This window comes from Stomoxys calcitrans, chromosome 2 (assembly GCF_963082655.1).
Source record: "Stomoxys calcitrans chromosome 2, idStoCalc2.1, whole genome shotgun sequence".
Classification (NCBI taxonomy): Eukaryota; Metazoa; Arthropoda; class Insecta; order Diptera; family Muscidae; genus Stomoxys; species Stomoxys calcitrans.
Genome location: NC_081553.1, coordinates 168,883,369 through 168,903,045, shown reverse-complemented (window position 1 = coordinate 168,903,045; position 19,677 = coordinate 168,883,369). Strand labels below are relative to the sequence as shown.

Below are 19,677 nucleotides of genomic sequence, written 5' to 3'. Positions count from 1 at the left end.
TGGTTTACTCTGGTTTATTTAAAGAAGCTAAAAAAATAAATTTTTTCACAGATTTAACTTAAAAATTCTAAAACATGTACAGGTCAATAATTATATATAGCCTTCATATAAACCATTCGCCTGATTTGACGTCTTAAGCCCGTCGAATCTTAAATTACTGCTAGATTTAGCTAAAATCTAATTCGTATAGTACACTTATGCCAACCAACACTCACACTAAATGCTCCCCATATAAAGTAATCCCCAGATTTGACTTGTAGAGCCACCACATTACTCAACTTCCCAGAAAAAACATATTTTTAAACTTTTACATCAAAAACTACATTGAATGTCATAATTTTAACATAGGGCCGTCGCACGAAAAATATTACCTTTTTTCTTCAGCTTTTTCATTGAATTATATTCTACTTTTTTTAGAAAAAATTTTGAAAAAAGCAGCATATAATTCACTGAAATGCCTGAAGAATAAAATAGAATTTTCCGAGCGACAGCCCTACGTTAAGTTATTTATGACGTTAAGACATTTGTGACATTTAATGTAGCTTTTGAAATAAATTTAAAAAAAATGCTGGGTTTTATCGGATATTCCTTAAAAATTATATGTTAAGTTCATTTGTGTCCCAAACCCCATATTAAATATCTCGCAGCTAGGTTTTTAAATAGATAACCTGCGTTGACTTCTCGAGCTTCTAAACGCTCATTACGAACAAAAGAAGTACACATACTCTCTCTAACAACTACACGAACTGTCGCACAGTGGGAGAAAATCGAAAAAAAAAACTAGTAAAAAATATGCCTTGTGAGAACGAAGATATTGTACACCTCAAGTGAGGATTTTTAACACTATCCAGCAAAAAAACAATTTTGAAAATCGGACCACAAATGAAGATTTGTCAGCCCGAACAATGTTTCGAAGTACCGAGGTGACCAATTTTAGGGGCCTGCAAAAAGGCGCCCGGACCACCTAGGGCCTTGAAATTTTACAGACGATCTCGCCAATACCTCAGCTCTAACCATTTCAAAGAGATATTTTCACACGACATGTTTTTTACTATTTTTTTTTTTTTTTGGATTTTCTCCCATAGATATATCCACCAGAGAGGTAGCTATGGTTCTATTTTGGGGTGGGGGCACATATTTTAACTACAAAACAATAACAAGTACGTATACACGCTAACATTCGAAAATAGAAACTTTGGGGGAGGGGCTCAGGCCCGCTAGCACCCCTCCCTAACTACGTTTCTGATAGCCTCCATCTAATCCAATCTTCTAATTTGACTTCTTGAGCCCGATTTGTTTACTTCAAAATAATCGAAAAATAAACTAAGATTTTTTTTAAAAGATAGATATAATCACCAAGGACGTAGAGCGGATTTTATTTCGGGGTTGGGGCACATATTTGAACTGCAAAACCATAATAATTACGTATACGCGCTAACATTCGAAAAGTTATCCCCCAGGCTACGTTCTACCATCTAATCCAATCGTCTAATATGACTTCTTGAGCCCGATTTGTTTACTGCAAAATAATCGAAAAATAAACTAAGATGATTCTATAAATAGATATAACCACCAGGGACGTAGCTATGGTTTAATTTTGGCGTGGGGCACATATTGGAACTGAAAAACAATAACAATTACGAAAAGTTATCTCCCCAGGCTACGTTCCACCGTCTAATCTAATCGTCTAATTAGACTTCTTTGGGCCGATTTGTCGCATTACATTACTTTAATTGGCTATGACAGAACCTTTGTCCCATTAGCCGAACTTCTAAAATCTATGACACCAAGTTTCTTTCCATCGGGCTGTTGTTCGTCCCGGTTTGCGTGTACCACCCTGATCGCTTTCAAAAGACTTCTTTGCTGGAGCTTCTTCATTCATTCTAAAAACATGACCTAGCCATGCAACCATTGTTTTCTGATACGTTTGAATATGCTAATGCTATCGTCGTCAGCTTATACAGTTCGTCGTTCATACGACGCCCATACTCTCCATTAATGCAAACTGGTACATACATTTTACGAAGAATCTTTCTCTCAAACACTCCAAGCACTGCTTCATCTGCTTTCACCAATTTGAAGCCAATTTTTTTACTTCAAAATAATCCAGATATAAACAAAGATCATTTTGGTAGTTCTTAAGTAGTCCGTGATTTCGACAGGAACATGTTTCTTTTGCCATTGCACTACTCAATATTGGGATGTATGTTGGATATGCTAATCCATTTGACGAGGTGTACGTATCGATTAGCAACTCCGAAATTGCGAAGTACAACCAGTACAGCACAGCACACTTTAGACGAACCATTTAAACTTTTATATGATGTTTGATAATGAAACGAAAAACGAATAGTCTATGGCTGGACTCTTTGTCAATCTCTACTCTATTATTGCCTGCCTATAGCCCAATACTGACTTCGAATTTTTGTCCGAACAACTATAAAAACGCATTTAAAAAAAATGGTTTCGAAGAAAAGGCGAACAAATTACGTAGAAGTAATGATCAAAATAGCAGCGACACGTCGTTGCGTTAGTAGAAATTTCGGTTCGAATAATTGCAATTGTAATTAAATGTTCATAAAATGGACACCAATCACCTCTGCTTCAATGTTTTCGTCTTTGCTGTGTGACTTTTGTTAGTGTTCTGGCCAAGAATAGGGTTCACCGGATTTCTCAATAATTTAGGCATTCTCGCTACTAATGAGGTCAGTAAGTACTAGGCTTAATAATTTAAAATTTGTTGCATGAGGTTGTACTTCATGTTGTATGAGTATTGAAATCACTTATCGTTACCCATACGCCACCAAGTTTATCGAGTTTATCTAGGAAGAGTTACATTTATATGGATTAATTATACTATAGTCAGGGTTACAAAAATGTTGCTTTCTCCAAAAGTAGTCGCATACTGATTATTTTTTAATAGAATAAAAACAGCTATGTAAAAAGAACGACTTTTTGAACTCCTATACCAAAGCAAAGAAAAATCCAATTTAGTTTGAAAGAAATGAGTACAAAACAATTTAAAAGGGTCCATGTATAACTGGGCTGATTTCCCTAAGATTTTACTGGTACAGTGAGATTCCATTCATTCATTCAAATTATTATAATTAGTGTCCAATTTCGAAGAAAATATATAAGGGAGTTATAATAGTCCATAGATGAAACAAAATTCTGGTTTCAAATTTCATGATAATGCAATGGAAATTGCTATATGTATTTTTATTACATATTGCATGAGAACCTTCCAAAACCAAAAAACAATAATTCACCATCGGCAAAAATGGGAAAGAATATTCAGTACCGAAAGAGTTTTAAAACAACGACCAAATAATCTGTTTACTTTGTCCTCTTTGCCCTTAGAACTATTGAGAAAATCTGACTACGTCAACTTGGCTTTATAAGAATTGTGACAGCCAGAAAGTCATGTGAATAAATACCTCGAGGTTCACAAAACAGGAAATATCGAAATATAGAGCGGAGGCAGATATCTTGAAAAGCTTTTTGAAAGTATTCACGAGCGACTGACAGCTTTGGGAATATTTTTTGATTAATGAAATATAATTTTCTGCGATTTTATAGAAAAAGTCGTACATCTAAGTAGAAGGTGTAAATTTCAAAAGGTCGCACATCTAGCCATTTGACTCCAAAAAGGTAGGGAATTCAAACTTTATTCGCCCAACGGTAACACTGGCCATACTAGATTAAAGTCCAAAGCAGTTAAAAGAAGTCAGTGAATCTGAACCAACTTCCTGAAAATTGTATGCATAACAAGAAGTCAGGGTCATCGCGAGCAGATATATTAGCCTACTGCTGTTATGCTGAAGACCTGTGTTCGAATTCTATCGAGAACATTAGAATAAATTAACAATGGTTACTATCGCTTTCCAAGACTAGCATTGGTCCATCCTAAGGATTCGATCCTTAGACAGGATGGGCCGGTTTCTTAGAGTTTGGATAAACAATATGCTAAGGAACAGGTGGATGAATTGTGGGTCCCATGACATAAATATAAGAGAGAAGGTGGCACAAGGCATGCCGCGGGGGGGATTTTATAGCCACCCCTATGGGTGACCACCTTAAATCCCATGGCAGCCGGTTGTACGTACCGGATGGACCCGATGGAATGCTTCATTGGCAAGGGCTGTCGCCTCGGCGTACCACACACTGTTACAACAACTACCACCTTAAATAAGGTTATTAAAACGGATGCTGACTGCAGAGGGATTTGAACCCGTCTGCTACACAGACGATGTTATAATACTTCGAAAGGGTAGGGATCCGAATCAACTGTGTTGAAGTGTCAAACGGATTTTGGATATTGTATACGACTGGTCTAGACCTAGGGGTCTCAATGTTAACCCAGAGAATATTGAAATTTGCCTGTTTTGTTCAAGAGGAAGACGCAGGTGGACCAATTTGACGTAACACGTTTCCTAAATAGAACGATTTCGATATCTGACAAGGTCAAATACTGAGGAGTGATCTAACACAGGAAACTGAATTGGAAGTGTCACATTCAGGAGTGTACTGAGAAAGCTCACAGAAATTGGGCATTATATAGATGTGCCGTAGGCTTGAAATGGGGCCTGAATCCGAGGATAGTACACTGGCTATACAGGAGCGTGATTAGACCAATACTTACTTACGCCTCAGTAGTTTGGTGGAATTCTATAAAGAAAAAGTGCAACTTCCTTGTGTTGCATACAACAGGATGAGGATATCGCTCCGCCTATGCCAACACAACATGTTCTCTGAACCTGTTGTATGTAATATAAGGACGTTGCACTTTTTCACCCCACTAGCGAACTGGAGACTATTCTAGATATCCGACCCATTGACATACTGATTAAGTGCGAGGCAGCTACTGCGGCTATGAGACTTAGGGTGTTGGGAGAATGGATTGAGGATGGGAGCAGCTTATACCATCGCGGTATAATTGATGCGACGGTAGGAAACCTGGAAGGAAGGGAAGAGGTTTCTGATCGAATACTTGAGATGAACCTTGAAGTCGAGTGCAAGGCACTGCTGCCAGCGGCACAGTCTTGGATTGACGGGATCCTAGTATTGCCATTTGGAAGATCATGTTGCACGGATGGATCAAAGCTGGAGGACAGAGTGGGCCTGGGGGTCTACATTGAGAACTCAGGTACTGAGATCTGTTTTAGACTGCCTGACCGTAGCGCAGAGGTTAGGATGTCCGCATATGACGCTAAACACCTGGGTTCAAATCCTGGCGAGACCATCAGAAAACTTTTCAGCGGTGGTTTTTCCTTCCTAATGCTGGCAACATTTGTAAGGTACTATGCCATGTAAAACTTCTCTCCAAAGAGGTGTCGCATTGTGGCACCCCGTTCGGACTCGGCTATAAAAAGGAGGCCCCTTATCATTGAGCTTAAACTTGAATCGGACTGCACTCATTGATTTGTGAGAAGTTTGCCCTGTTCCTTAGTGGAATGTTCATGAGCAAAATTTGCATTTGACCATAATACGGTCCTGCAGGCGGAGATCAGGGTATCACGGAATGCGTGAGGTGGTGTGGTGCTAACGCGAGGACGTCGAGTGTGAACATCTTTACGGACAGTAAACTAGCCATCAGGGCAAAAACAACCTAGACGGTAAGGTCACGAACAGTTTTCGTTTGCAAGAAAGAGACTAACGCCTTTTCTGAGGATGGCACAATCCACATCGTTTGGTTGCAGAGCCATATCGGAGTAAGGGGGAATGAAAGAGCAGACGATTTTGCAGTGAGGCCCAGAGAACTGCCGTCGGGTCGACGTAGTCCGAGTGAAGAACGTGGTCAAATAGCTCACATGTTACAATATGAAAGGGTGAAAATATCGGTAGGACGACAAAAATGCTATGGGGAGATTCGGATCGCGAGATGACCAGGCTATTACGGAATGAGGGAAAATAGAGAGAGAGGTCAATATGGCTTTCGGTATCATAACGGAATACAGTGGGCTACGAGCTCACTTATACAAAATTGGTGTGGCAAGTGATAGCATGTGTAGAGCATTTTATTTGTCACTGCCCGGCTTTCATGTCTAAAAGACACCGGCACTTAGGTGAGGTGTGGTATGGAAAACAATTAGGAGTTTTGTAACTAGCACGGAATTCCTGATTAAGATTTTCTTTTTCGATGTTGCTTTTTAGTATTTAGAGCACAAAACAACTCGATTACTGGTTTAGGTGCATGTCTGCATTGGCATGGGGCGGATTAATCTTTCAACCTATCCTAACTGTCCCTTCAAAAATGTTGGCTGCATTTTTGAGGTCCTCAGTGACATGAAATTTCTCTTCATAGAGGTTTTGTTTGTCTGCACGGAGTATAACGAGAAATTTTATAAATGTTGTAAGAGACATAAACAAATGTATCTGAGCCAAATTTTGTAAAGATCGTTTAAGAAATGTGAGTGGTATGCATAAGCATTGGAAGTTGAGAGGTGGATTAACACCCCCATAAAAGTTTTAGCTCCCCCCGAATTTCCAAAATTTCATTGTGTAGGCAAATAGTGCAAAATTTATTGCTATTCAAAGGGGTTTAGCCCCCTCAGAAAGTTTTAGCTGGCTTCGCTAGTGGTGGTAGGCATCAAAAATACAATTCTGATGGTACATACATAAACAAGACATAAAAACTGAGTCTGACCCAAATTTTAAATAAGTAGGATTGATCGTATGGGGTCCACCGTACTTCGGGATTCAAATCCCGGTATGAACGTCAGAAAAATTTTTCAGCTGTGGTTTTCCTATTACTAGGGCTGGCTACATTTGTGAGATATCCTAAAACTTCTCTACTAAGTGGTGTCGCAAACTGGCACGCCGTTCGGTTTCGGCATAAAAAAGGAGTCCCACTATCATTGAGCTTAAACATTAATCGGGCTGCACTCATTGATAAGACAGAAATATCCCATGTTCCTAAATGAAATGTTCATGGGAAATTTTTATCACCCGGTAGCGATAAAACTTGCAGAAGAAATGTTACATAAGACCGGAATATAACGGACATATACTTGAGAACTATCCATAATCTGAACCAATTCCTCCAAATTTCACTGCCAAATTTCAGGAAAATCTGATCAAGAATTTGGCACATGTATTGTAAACGAAAATATATGAACAGTCTGGCGGACATGTCTAATTCAAATCGAAAAGAAATTTTGAATCAATGTGTTTGATTTTTTCAGACCTCTAGTTTATGGTAAAAAACATCGTTTAAAGTTTTTCATTTTCAGTTTTTACTTTAGAAAACTTAAAATACTCCGCCAACAATCTAAGATTTCCTTTTAGCAAAAAACAAAAACACAATTCCATAAGCATCAATAGACTTTGCACTGATATGAATGCATATAGTTCGCTGCAGGCTGACTTATTAATTAGTAAATGTTACTTCTGTTCGAGATCATAAAATTTTGATTCGCAAGCAGAATATCATATCCAGACAATACCAATAAAAAATAAAATTTATGAACTGTGAAATGCGTCACGAAAACTCACGCGCAAAATGTAGTACAACCGCAGAGTACTATGCACCTGATTATGGTCTAAATAAAATGTTATGCATTTTTAACTAACAACAAATTTGGAATGCTGTAAATAGAACTACAAAACAATGGTTTGTGCATATTTCACAAAAGATGGCATATGACCAACACAGAAGTCCAAGTAATAAAAGGAGTTAGCTGCTCGACGCAGTCTGAGTTATGGGCGTGGGCGACGAATGCGCATGCATCACTGTGGAACAGCGAAATGGTCGGTAGGACGTCGAAAATCCTACGGGGGATTCAGAGCGTGAGAAGACGAGGCTATTACTGAAAGGAAGCAAGAAGGAGGTCAGTATAGCTATTGGTATTATCACGGGACACATAGGAAATCGGTGGCGAAGTAATAATCGACTATTAGATATCGTACAGAACAGATGATATATTGGGTTGCACAAAAAGTAATTGCGGATTTTTTAAAAGAAAGTAAATGCATTTTTAATAAAACTTAGAATGAACTTTAATCAAATATACTTTTTTTACACTTTTTTTCTAAAGCAAGCTAAAAGTAACAGCTGATAACTGACAGAAGAAAGAATGCAATTACATAGTCACAAGCTGTGAAAAAATTTGTCAACGCCGACTATATGAAAAATCCGCAATTACTTTTTGGGCAACCATATCACCACGTCAAGGCTTTAATCTGGAAAATTGTATTGATTCAGACCGAAATATGAACACATCTGTGTAAGCTTCGGTTAAAAATATAATTTCAAAATGTTCCATGATAGTCTAACGGCTAAATTAAAGTTTTTTGTTTGTTGGGTATAGGGTACTGTATCGGATAAAACATTTGCAACTACCCTCGCTCAACAGTAAACTTCCCAATGCTTAAAAAATTGTGTTAATTCAATCCCAATGACAATTTTTTTTTTTTAATTTTACCTTACAAAAAATCAAACAAGTAAAAAGGCGTTAAGTTCGGCCGGGCCAAACTTTGGATACCCACCACCTCGGTTATATATGTAAACCACCTTTCATCAAAATTCGGTGAAAATTTCATACCTTATGTCCCATAGCAGTTATATCAAAATATTTTCCGATTTGGACCAAATACTAATAAGTATAGTAGCTATATCTAAAAATAAACCGATGTGAACCGTATACGACACGGATGTCTAAAAGCCTAACATGAGTCATTGTGGCAAATTTCAGTGAAATCGGATTATAAATACGCCTTCAAGACTTTGAATTGAGATATCGGTCTACATGGCAGCTATATCCAAATTTGAACCGATTTGGGCCAAGGTGCAGAAAAATGTCGAAGAGCCTAACACAAAGCTCTGTACCAAATTCCGGCGATATCGGACAATAAATTCGCCTTTTATGGGCCCCAAACCTTAAATCGAGAGATCGGTCTATATGGCAGCTATATTCAAATCTGGGCAGATCTGGGCCAAATTGAAGAAGAACGTCGAAGAGCCTTACTAAACTCACTGTCTCAAATTTCAGCGACATCGGGCAATAAATGGGTCTTTTATGGCCCCAAACCTAAAACCGAGATATCAGTCTATATGGCAGCCATATCACCGGCAGCCATGGACCGATCTGGGCCAAATTGAAGAAGGATGTCGAAGGGCCTAAGACAACTCACTGTCCCAAACTTCAGCAAAATCGGATAATAAATGTGACTTGTATGGACCTAAGACCCTAAATCGGCGGATTGGTCTATATGGGGGCTATATCAAGATATAGTCCGATATAGCCCATCTTCGAACTTAACATGCTTATGGACAAAAAAAGAATCTGTGCAAAGTTTCAGCTCAATATCTCTATTTTTAAAGACTGTAGTGTGATTTCAACAGACAGACGGACGGACACGTCTAGATCGTCTTAGATTTTTACGCTGATCAAGAATATATATACTTTATAGGGTCGGAAATGGATATTTCGATGTGTTGCAAACGGAATGACAAAATGAATATACCCCCATCCTTCGGTGGTGGGTATAAAAAACACAACAGCAATTAAAGCAAGTAAGGACGGAATTCGTGACTAAGATTTTCTTTATCGAGGTTACTTTTAAGTATTTAGAGCGCACAACAAGCCGATTACTGGCGTATGTGTATGCCCATGTGGCATGAGGCGGATTAATATCCTCATCCTCTTTTTAACCTAATCTAACCTAACCAAAGGGTGGGCTAAAGTCGGCAAAGCCGACGTTTTGATACCCAACACCAATTTGAGTGTCTTCGAAGTCAACCTAATTAAAATTTTCGAAATGTGAAATTTTGAGAAGATTTGATAAGAAACGCGTTTGCAAAGGCCCGAAAAGTGAATATCGGGAGATACATATATATGGGCCCCATATCTAAATCTGAACCAATATCTATGAACTTCACCAGTGATCTGAAGAGTTATAAGAGAAACCTTCGTACCTAATTTCGGTTAAAAAAATCAAAATAATGCAGTATTAACCAAAATCAGACGAACATTTGGGAGTCCAAACCGATTCTGATGAAAATCTGTTATATACAGGGTTTTTTTCAGGGACGCTACAAAAGTAGAACGATAGGGACAGAAAAAGACGCCATATTTTTTGCCGCTCCTTTCATATTTCTCTTTAGTAAGGATAGCCATGTCATGATGCAAAGATGTACAAGCCAACAACGAGCCGAAATTGTTTAAATTTACTACCGAAATTCGGAGTCAGTGGACTCATTGTTCTCATCGAAAAATCATCTTCAGCGATGAGGCGCATTTCTAGCCGAATGGCTTCGTCAATAAGCAAAATATACACTATAGGTCAGACAGAGCAACCATCTCATTGTTTACTACAAAGCCGCCTTCGATACTCCTTTACGTTCAAAGGTATTTCAAGCCATGTCTGAGTTTGGAATCCCCGCAAAATTTATAAGACTCTGCAGGATGACGGTTGCTGATACGCGTTCCTCATTAATAATAGGAACCGAACCATTTAAAACCAAACGAGATTTCAGGCATGGAGACAGCCTATCGTGTGATCTCTTAAATATACTGCTGGAAAAGATTATACGAGATGCAGATGTGAATAGATATGGCACACTAATCACAAGAGAACACATGCAACTCGCCTATGCCGACGACATCGACATCATAGGTCGGTCACCGTAAGTAGTACCTGCTGCCTTTGAAAGAATCGAAAGAGAGTCAGTGAAAATGGGTTTAGCTGTAAATGGGGATAAGAAGAAATGGATGGTTTCAAATCCCATTACGCCTTGTACAATCGAGCAGATAAAGAAAATGGAGAAAGTTGGAATCCACAACTTTGAGATAGTCAGTAACTTTATCTACCTCGGCACCGCCGTAACCGAAACGAATGACTCCAGTTTGAGATTAAGCGAAGAATAATACTGGCAAACAGATGCTACTTTGGACTGATTAAGCAGTTTAGAAACAAGGCCAACTCTCCACAGACGAAGATTACACTATTCAAGACACTGATACTACCCGTGTTGTTATATGGTTCTGAGGCATGGATACTTGTGAAAGCAGATGAGGCAGTGCTTGGAGTATTTGAGAGAAAGATTCTTCGTAAAATATATGGACCAGTTTGCGTTAATGGAGAATATAGGCGATGTATGAACCACGAGCTGTATGACGACGATAGCATAGTTACACGCATCAAAATACAACGGCTGCTTTGGCTAGGTCATGTTATCAGAATGGATAAAGAAGCTCCAGCAAAGAAGTCTTTTGAAGGCAAACACGGTGGTACACGCAATTCGAGAAGACCAAAAGCCCGATGGAAAGATCAAGTGATGGGAGACACCTCGAAACTTGGTTTCAGAGATTTTAGAATGAACGCTGAAGATCGAGGCGGTTGGAACGCTATTCTACGTTTGGCTAGTGGAACAAATGTTCTGTCATAGCCATTTAAAGTAAAGTAAGTAGGTCAGACAGCAATCCACACGTACTCCATGAGTCATCATTACATCCCGAAAAAATTACGGTTTGGTGCTGTTTATGACCCGGCGGCGTTATTGGGCCGTACTTCTTTCGTGATGATCAAGACCAGCAGGTTACTGTGAAAAGGAATCGCTAACGTTCAATTATAACACAATATTTTGGCCCCAAATTGGATGATATGGACTTGGAGGACATATGGTACGAACAGGAAGGCCACACAAGCCACACAGCGAATGTCACAATTAATTAGTTGGAAACCAAATTTGGAGAACATGTTATCTCACGAAATGGTTCAAACGATTGGCCTCCTCGGTCGTGCGATTTGACGCTGCTAGACTATTTCCTGTGGGGCTACGTCAAGTCTATGGACTATGCCAACAAGCCAGCGACGATTGATGAATTGAAACGGCAGCAGTATCGGCCGATTTATGCATGAAAACCGTTGAAAATTTGGTTCAGCGTTTCGACTTCTGCAAGTCGAATAATGACATCGAACGTATTTTCACAGAAGTAAAAAATTTCATTGGTATCAACAACCGCTTTTGTTTGATTAAAAAAAACTTTTGTAGCGCTCTTATTGAAAATATCTTCGGAGAGTTTTTGAGAAGATCGGTTGAGATATGCGCTCGCAAAGACTCTAGAAGTGAAGACCAGCAGATATATTTATATGGGAGCCTTATCCAAAACGGAGCCTTATCCAAAAATTCACCAGTGGTCTCAAGAGATATAAAAGAAATGTTCGTGCCAAACTTTGTGAGAATCGGTAAACAAATGAAGATATAATTGCAATTTTAGTCCCAATCGCGCGAAGGTCTCTAGGCCAAAATATTGCCTGTGGCAAATTTTAATCGGATGCTAATTGCGACCTGTACTTTTTACACAAATTAACATTTACAGACAAACGGACGAACAGACAGACGGGCAGAGAGACGGACAGACGGAGGAACATACAGACAGACATACAGAGCTAAATCGAATCCGAAAGTAATTGTGAGTCTATCCGAACCTGGCGTCCAAGGACTTGTTTTTGTTCCCGTATATTAATGAAAAAAAGGCGTAGTGAACAATTTTCATCGTCAAAAATTACTGTTGAAGCGTTTAATAACCATGTTTCATAGGTGTCTCAATCGGAGTGGAAAAGTGCTTCGACAATAAATCATGCCGAAGAATACTTCGAAAGGCAATCAAACCAATTTTGATGAATCAAATTTGCATTTTCATTATTTGGCCAAAAACTTATATAGCAACCCTCGAACCAGTTCATGTGTGCTGTGTTGAGGTCTGGTAAACTTGAATTTTGAGTTTTCCACTGCAAGATGTATGCTATTTTCATACCCTCCATCATAGGATTCTAACTCATCGAAATATTGATCTGAGATCCAAAGAATATATTTTTTTGATCGTCTGGACATTCTAAGTCGATCTAGAGATGTCCATCCCTCCATCTGTCTGTCGAAAGCACGCTATCTTTCGAAGGAGTAAAGTGAGGCGCATGAAATTTAGCACACATACTTCTTATTACTAGGTCAGTTGGAATGCCATATAAACCGACCTACCGATTTGACTTCGATTTCCTGAAACTTGACACATGGTGTTTTGTTATGATTTTCAACCACTATGCCAAGTATTGTTCTAATCGGTCCATAACCTGCTATAACGGCCACACTAACCCATCTCCGATTGGATTGTAATTTTGCACGTAGTGTTTTGTTGTGACTTCCAACAACTGTACCATATATGCTTAAAATTGGTCCAAAACCTGATATAGCAGCCATATGAACCGATCTCTCGATTTGACTTCTTGATCCTTTAGAGGACCCAATTCTAATCCGATTGGACTGAAATTTTGCACGTTGCAAAACAACTGTGCCAAGTATGGTCCAAATCGATGCATTACCTGACATAGCTGCCATATAAACTTATCTTCACATTTGACTTCTTGAGCGTCTAGAAGGCGCAATTACCGCCTAATTTAACTGATGTTTTGCACTATTCCGCTATGACAAATATTAATCATCGAAAATCGCTTTATAGCTTTTCAAAATATTTCCCATTACGATTTATACACTTTTGTATGCGTTCGGTCCAATTGTCGAAGCACTTTTGCCACTCTGATTGAGATATCGGTGCTAAGTCAGGACTATGCGGTTTAAAATTTAGCTGTAAAATTTTTGCCTCAAAAGGAAATCCACTTAGACCGCTCACCATTTTCAATTTCACCGATATCGAATGTAAATAAAGGAAGAATTTGTCGAGAAGTGGACTTTTCTGTACTAAACTTGGCACACGTGCAAGAGGGGATAGTATAATCAGATATTGCAAAATGCATCATAGTACAACAACGAATACGCTTGTTGTGCTCTAAAAACAGTCAAAATGGCTGATTGGTTGAAATGAGTGCTTAATATATATTGATTGTAGCTATGAACAAGAAACTTAATTTTAAAGTTTCCTTCATTATATATGTGTCTCCTTAACCTCAAGAAGCCAAATCTGGAATATGGGGGCTAATTAGAAAAATTAACTTATCTATACCATCAGAAACGTAGCCAAAGGGGGGGCCAGAGCAATAATATTAATGATATTTTTTTAGAGACAAAATTTCAGCGTAATATTCCCTTATGACAAAACTGCAGCACCGGCCGGACCCCCTCGAAATTATTTTTTGAAGAGAAAATTTTTTAAAAATTTTTGCTAAAGACAATATTTTTATAAAAAAAAAATGACTAAAGACTACATTTTAATAAATATTTTTTAAGGACTAACTTTCAGCGAAAATCTCTCTAAAGACAATCTAACCGCGAGATTATTTTTTAAAACCAAAATTTAAATTTTGCATGAACACTTTAAAGTCTTTTTCATTCTGCTTATCTGTTCCAAACAACATTTTCCTAAAAATTTTTCTATAGACAAATTTCAATAAATATTGTTTAAGACAAAATGTTAACCCATTACGCCTGATCCTCGATTCCGTTTCCCGATTTTGATGCAATTTTATCTCTATATATAAAAAAGACACGTGATTGTCTGACTGACTGATCAACGCCCAGCTCCAACGGCTAAAGCGAGATTATGAAACTTGGTACAAATGTGGGTCTAGGGTCGAGGCACGCGATAATATGGAGTTTTCTGATTTAGGTACTAAAAAGGACAAAATGGTGACTTTTTACCCAGCGCGAACGGATGGGGCTCAAAATAGTACCGGAAATGGGAAAAATTATACGTTTAGTACCGCAGTTGGTACTTTTTGGTACCTTGTTTATTAAATGAGCTAGAGCTTTGAATTTTGGAATTTTGGGTACATTATGGCAACCTAAATTGGGATGCCAAAAGAGTTTTTGGACATTTAGAAACAAAAAAGTACTGTAAAGGTAAGAAATAGGTAAATTTGGATAAGGCGAACGGGTAGAGCTAGAACTTCGAAATTTGGCTTAAATGATTGTTGTTGCAAAAAAAAATTGATCTATATAGAAAAAATATGAAAAATAGTAAAGGAATCGGAAGAAACGTACGTTTAGTACCGTATTTGGTACAATTTCATACTTTCTTTATGGATTGAACTAGAGCTCTGAAATTTAACATGTATTAGATTCTACTATGAATATATGTCGGCTGACTAAATAATTTTTAAGAAATCAAATTTTGGTACCAAAAAGTATGTATGTACGAAAGTATGTAAGTACGAAATAGCTTACTTACTTTTACAGTGACCGGAGAAGGGTAAAATTAAAAAAAAAAATGTTAAAAATTTTCGATGTCTTGACAAATATACGATAAGTTGTACCAAATATGAAATGTTGAAATCGTACCAGGAGTGGAATAAAAAGTACTTAAGTGCTGTAATTATATTGTACTATATATTACTTTTACCTTTCTAGATTGAGCTACAGATCTGAAATTTGGGATACAGGCACATATTGGCAGTATGTTTCGGACGACTAAAACTAGAAGAATTTTTTGATATTCGTTCATTTTGGTACTTAAACGTACAATGTGGTACACTATTTACAGACTGAGCTACATCTGTGAAATTAGGGATAGAGGTACATCTTATCAGTATGTAACGGATGTCTAGAAGATTATTCGGAAATTTGTACATTGAGGTAATAAAACGTACAAAATGGTTCTTTATTTACGGATTGAGCTAAATATCTCAAAATTGCGATATTGTTACACCTTGACAGTATTCATCGGCCGACTAGAGGTTTTTTTAATTCGTACATTTTGACACTAAAACTTTCAAAATGTTATTTCTTTATGTATATGGCTAAAGTTATTAAAATTGCGATACAGTTACACCTTGATATTGGGTGTACCATTGTTGGCAGCGAAACGAACGGGCATATGCTATTATATTCATAATTTAGAGAATTTATATTGACATAGCAATTTTTTTTTCAAATATTTGGAATTTTTGAAAAAAAAAACTTTTTATTTCTAGTGCCCCTACAAGATAAAATCATATTTTATGACCAGTTAGCGAAAAAAGCTGGATTTAATGATTTGGGCATAAAATGGAACCTGCTGTCAAAAGAAGTAGGATTATTGCCATAAATTTGTTTTTTTTTTATAGAAACCATCATATGCAACAAGACATTAAAACGGATTCCAGAAATCTCATTCCTAAAATTTTGAGAAATTTGTTCGTTTGATTTTTGGGATATAAAAATTTTTTGACTTTTGACAGACTAATTTTCCCCCAAAAGATGATGGGAAAAGTTGTTGTAACTGGTTTCAGTCGTCTACTTTACACCAATCCAAATTTCATTACGATATTTCTTTCCTAACTCTAGCTAGAATTTTTCTATGGCGGCTGTTCATGGGTATTTTTCGTCGTTAATGCGAACCTGGGCACACAGAGCAGCAGCAAGAGCCGTTGCCGTTGTCTAGTGTTCGAAGCCATTAATGCAACTTCCAAAATATATTTGCACTGTGTTGGCAATCAGTGTTGAATTCAGCTCTGACTTCATGACCAAATGTCGCCGCCGATGTGTCAGCTCCTACACCCAATAGCTACTATAATTAAAAAAAATTTAGGTATCTTTACCAATTTCACGGTAACAAGAATTTTGGCAATTTTCGATTTGAAAAAATGTGGGGTGCATCCCCCCCCAAATAAAATCCTGGCTACGTCCCTGTATACCATACTTGACAAAACAGTATATACTGTACAAAACCTCAATACGTAAGAAGTTTCAAGCAAATCTCTTTTAGATAGATATCCAGTATTTAGAACTACTCCCCTTCTATGTACGGGTAGTGGATTTGCTCAGACCGTTGATTTAACCGTAGCATATAACAAATTCGGACTTATCCTAAATATTTGATTATTTATTACTTTGATTTACTTTTGTTTGTTAGCTTTCGTTTTTTAATTAAGTGCATCTACAGCACCTTTTGGTCTACCTTCAGAGTGAAAAGTTTGGCAATTTTTGGTCGGCCTCTGCACAGCGAAAAATGTTAATTTAAGAATTTCTATTTTTGAAAAGGCAAAGCAAATGGCACCGCGGCCGACTGCATTCACATACGTTCGAATGTACATAAACATGGTACTTATGTGCGTTTGTACGTTTATGTGTTTTACAAAATTAAAATATTACACTTAAGTAGCTAAAGATGTAAATTGGCTATCTTGCTGTGCCTCCACTCACTGCATTTCATCTTCGAATGATTTTGAGAACTAAGGAATCGTTGATCTCAATATCAGTCTACACAAGATCGGTGTCGGGCAAAGATGTCGCAAAAAACAACTAAAAATAATTTTTAAATTTAACCTCCATCCGTGGTTTGATGAAAGCGAAAATTCAAATGTTAACAAAAAGGGCACAACAAGTATGCAAAAAAGTATCTTACCTTAATATTAACTATCCGACGATATCCAAATAAAATAAATTGTATTTATCTACTACTGTACAAGTTGCTCGGCAAAAAAGATCACACGTCTGTCTCAAACGAATTTTAAGTAGTCAACGTTTGATAATCAAGGCTTATTTCATCACATACACACTCGAAGATTCGGTTGTCCATTCTGTGAAATTTCAACTTGTGTTCTGTACATCCTTTGCTCCGGGTTCTTGGAGCCGTCTTTCGTAATTGATTGGTGTGGTACGGCGATTGTGGTGTTTGTTGTTATTGGTCTTGGTGTTGTTGTTGTTTTTTACTATATTACAAGTGAGGCTAATGAATTGTCGACGTTTACATAGAAGTCTCTTGGTAGGATGTTTCAGGATGTACATATGCATTAATCTTAAGAATATAGCTGGTGTTGACGACCTCGATGCGAATAGATTTCGAAAAACGGTCACAAATGTTGCTGACAAAAATATTGCAATGGGTGATGGCGACATTGTTATGTTGTGATATTGGGATGCAGATGCAGATGCAAATGTTGGCACATCCATCAACTGCTAGGTATATGTCACCGGCCGACACATTGTGCAAATGAACATGCCAGCAAACACCAGTTCGGCAACATGGAGGGTTATCATTAAGGCACTCATAATTACTTCAAGTTTGAGAACTGACGTTTGGAAAAAACACAAATAAATAACAAGAATAAGGCTGGGCAGTGTTAATACTACGGATGCTATCGCTTGCCAGGCTGAAAAGAAAAAAAGAGAGAAGAATTTGAACAGTAATAAATAAAAAAAATGTGCAAATAATAAGTAACATATCAACGTAGGATACCGTCGCGCAGAAGTTAGCATTCAGCTCAGACTCAACTCAAATTCATCGACAACAAAATTTCAGTGGTGGTTATTCACTCACTTATCCTAGTAAGGTATTTTGAAAATATAAAGCTATACTACAAGGGGTATAGCTAAGCGGCGCCCTTCGAACGTAACTATAGAAAGCTTGGTCTATATCATTGAGCTAATAAAACATGAATTGGACAGCACTCACTAAGATATAAGTTATCCTCGCTTTTCCTAAATAGAATGTTCGTGACTCAATTTACTTTTACATATTAAAACATGTTTAATTGCATGGACTTGTGTACAATACATATTATTATTTTGCACAAGTAAACATAGTGTTATGTTTGACATTGGGCGACTTAATAGAATAGATCTCAGCGCCCCGAATCTAACTAACATCAGATGAAAACAAATAAAAGCGTGCTAAGTTCGGCTGGGCCGAAGCTAACATACCCCCTACCATGGATCGCATTTGACACATTCTTGGAAGACTTTTTATACCCTACACCACCACTGTGAGAAGGAGAAGAGTTAGACCCATTGATAATTATACCGATCGGCTTAGAATCACTTTCTGATTCGATTTAGCTATGTCCGTCTGTCTGTCCATGTGTTCTTGTGATCAAGGTACAGGTCGCATTTGTTGTACGATTGTCATGAAATTATGCACAAGTCCCTTTTTGGTCCAAGGACGAACGCTATTGATTTTGGAAAAAATCGGTTCAGATTTAGATATAGCTCCCATATTTTATCCGATATGGCCTTTTGAGCTTGTAGAAGCCACAGTTTTGGCCCGATCCGATTCGACGTCTTTATGTGTGTGCAAAATTTTGTCAAAATCGGTCCAAATTTAGATATAGCTTCCATATATATCTTTCATCCGAAATGGCCATTTAAGGCTGTAGAAGCCACAGTATTGCCCGATCTTTACAAAATTTAGCAGGAAGCATTTTCCCAATACGTGTGCAAAATTTCGTCAGTCGGTCCAGATGATGACATAGCTCCGATATATATCTTTCATCCGTTATGGCCCTTTAAGGCTGTAGTAGCCACAATTCAGGCCCTATCGTAAGAAAATCTTACAGGGTCTATTTAATATTTCAAAAGGTATACAAAATTAAAGTCTGAATAGATTTCAACAAAGGTTCTATGTATTGAAAGAAGTACGTATTCTCGGTGGTGTAGGGTATGATATAGCCAGTCACGCCCGACTTTAGCTTTTCCATACTGCGATACTTTACGGATACAGATGGACCGTACTTGTTATTACTTTGAGAAGTCGTAAAAAAATATCACGTTTAATATTTTGTCCGTACTGAGTATGGCAACACTTTACGTGCAAAATTTCAAATCGGGGGGTATTGAACCTTCAAGAGGCTCAAGAAGTCTCATTTGAAGATCGAAGCTAGCATATAGCTATATCAGGTTATGAACCAATTTGGACCATACTTAACACACTTGTTGAAAGTCAAAAAAAAACCTCATGCAAAATTGCTATCGGGATCAAGAAGTCAAGATCTGTGGTCGGTTGCAACAGTTATTGAAAGTCAAGC

General features: G+C 37.7%; 2 protein-coding genes across 6 annotated transcripts in view; one reads left to right on the top strand and one right to left on the bottom strand.

The window, feature by feature from the left end:
* The window catches only part of LOC106081482 (transmembrane protein 216), a 52,699-nt gene that overhangs the window by 11,111 nt on the left and 21,911 nt on the right, over window positions 1–19,677 (bottom strand). For all 4 annotated transcript variants that reach the window (XM_013243471.2, XM_059362617.1, XM_059362618.1 and 1 more), the window contains one exon: window positions 17,280–18,027. In XM_013243471.2, the coding sequence (XP_013098925.1) occupies window positions 17,834–18,027 (194 nt within the window). In that variant the 3' untranslated portion in view covers window positions 17,280–17,833. The remainder of the gene's footprint in view (window positions 1–17,279; window positions 18,028–19,677) is intronic.
* The window catches only part of LOC106081488 (cyclin-dependent kinases regulatory subunit), a 38,957-nt gene continuing 36,423 nt past the window's right edge, over window positions 17,144–19,677 (top strand). For both annotated transcript variants that reach the window (XM_013243478.2, XM_059362619.1), the window contains exon 1: window positions 17,144–17,258. The gene's annotated coding sequence lies outside the window, so the exon portion shown is untranslated. The remainder of the gene's footprint in view (window positions 17,259–19,677) is intronic.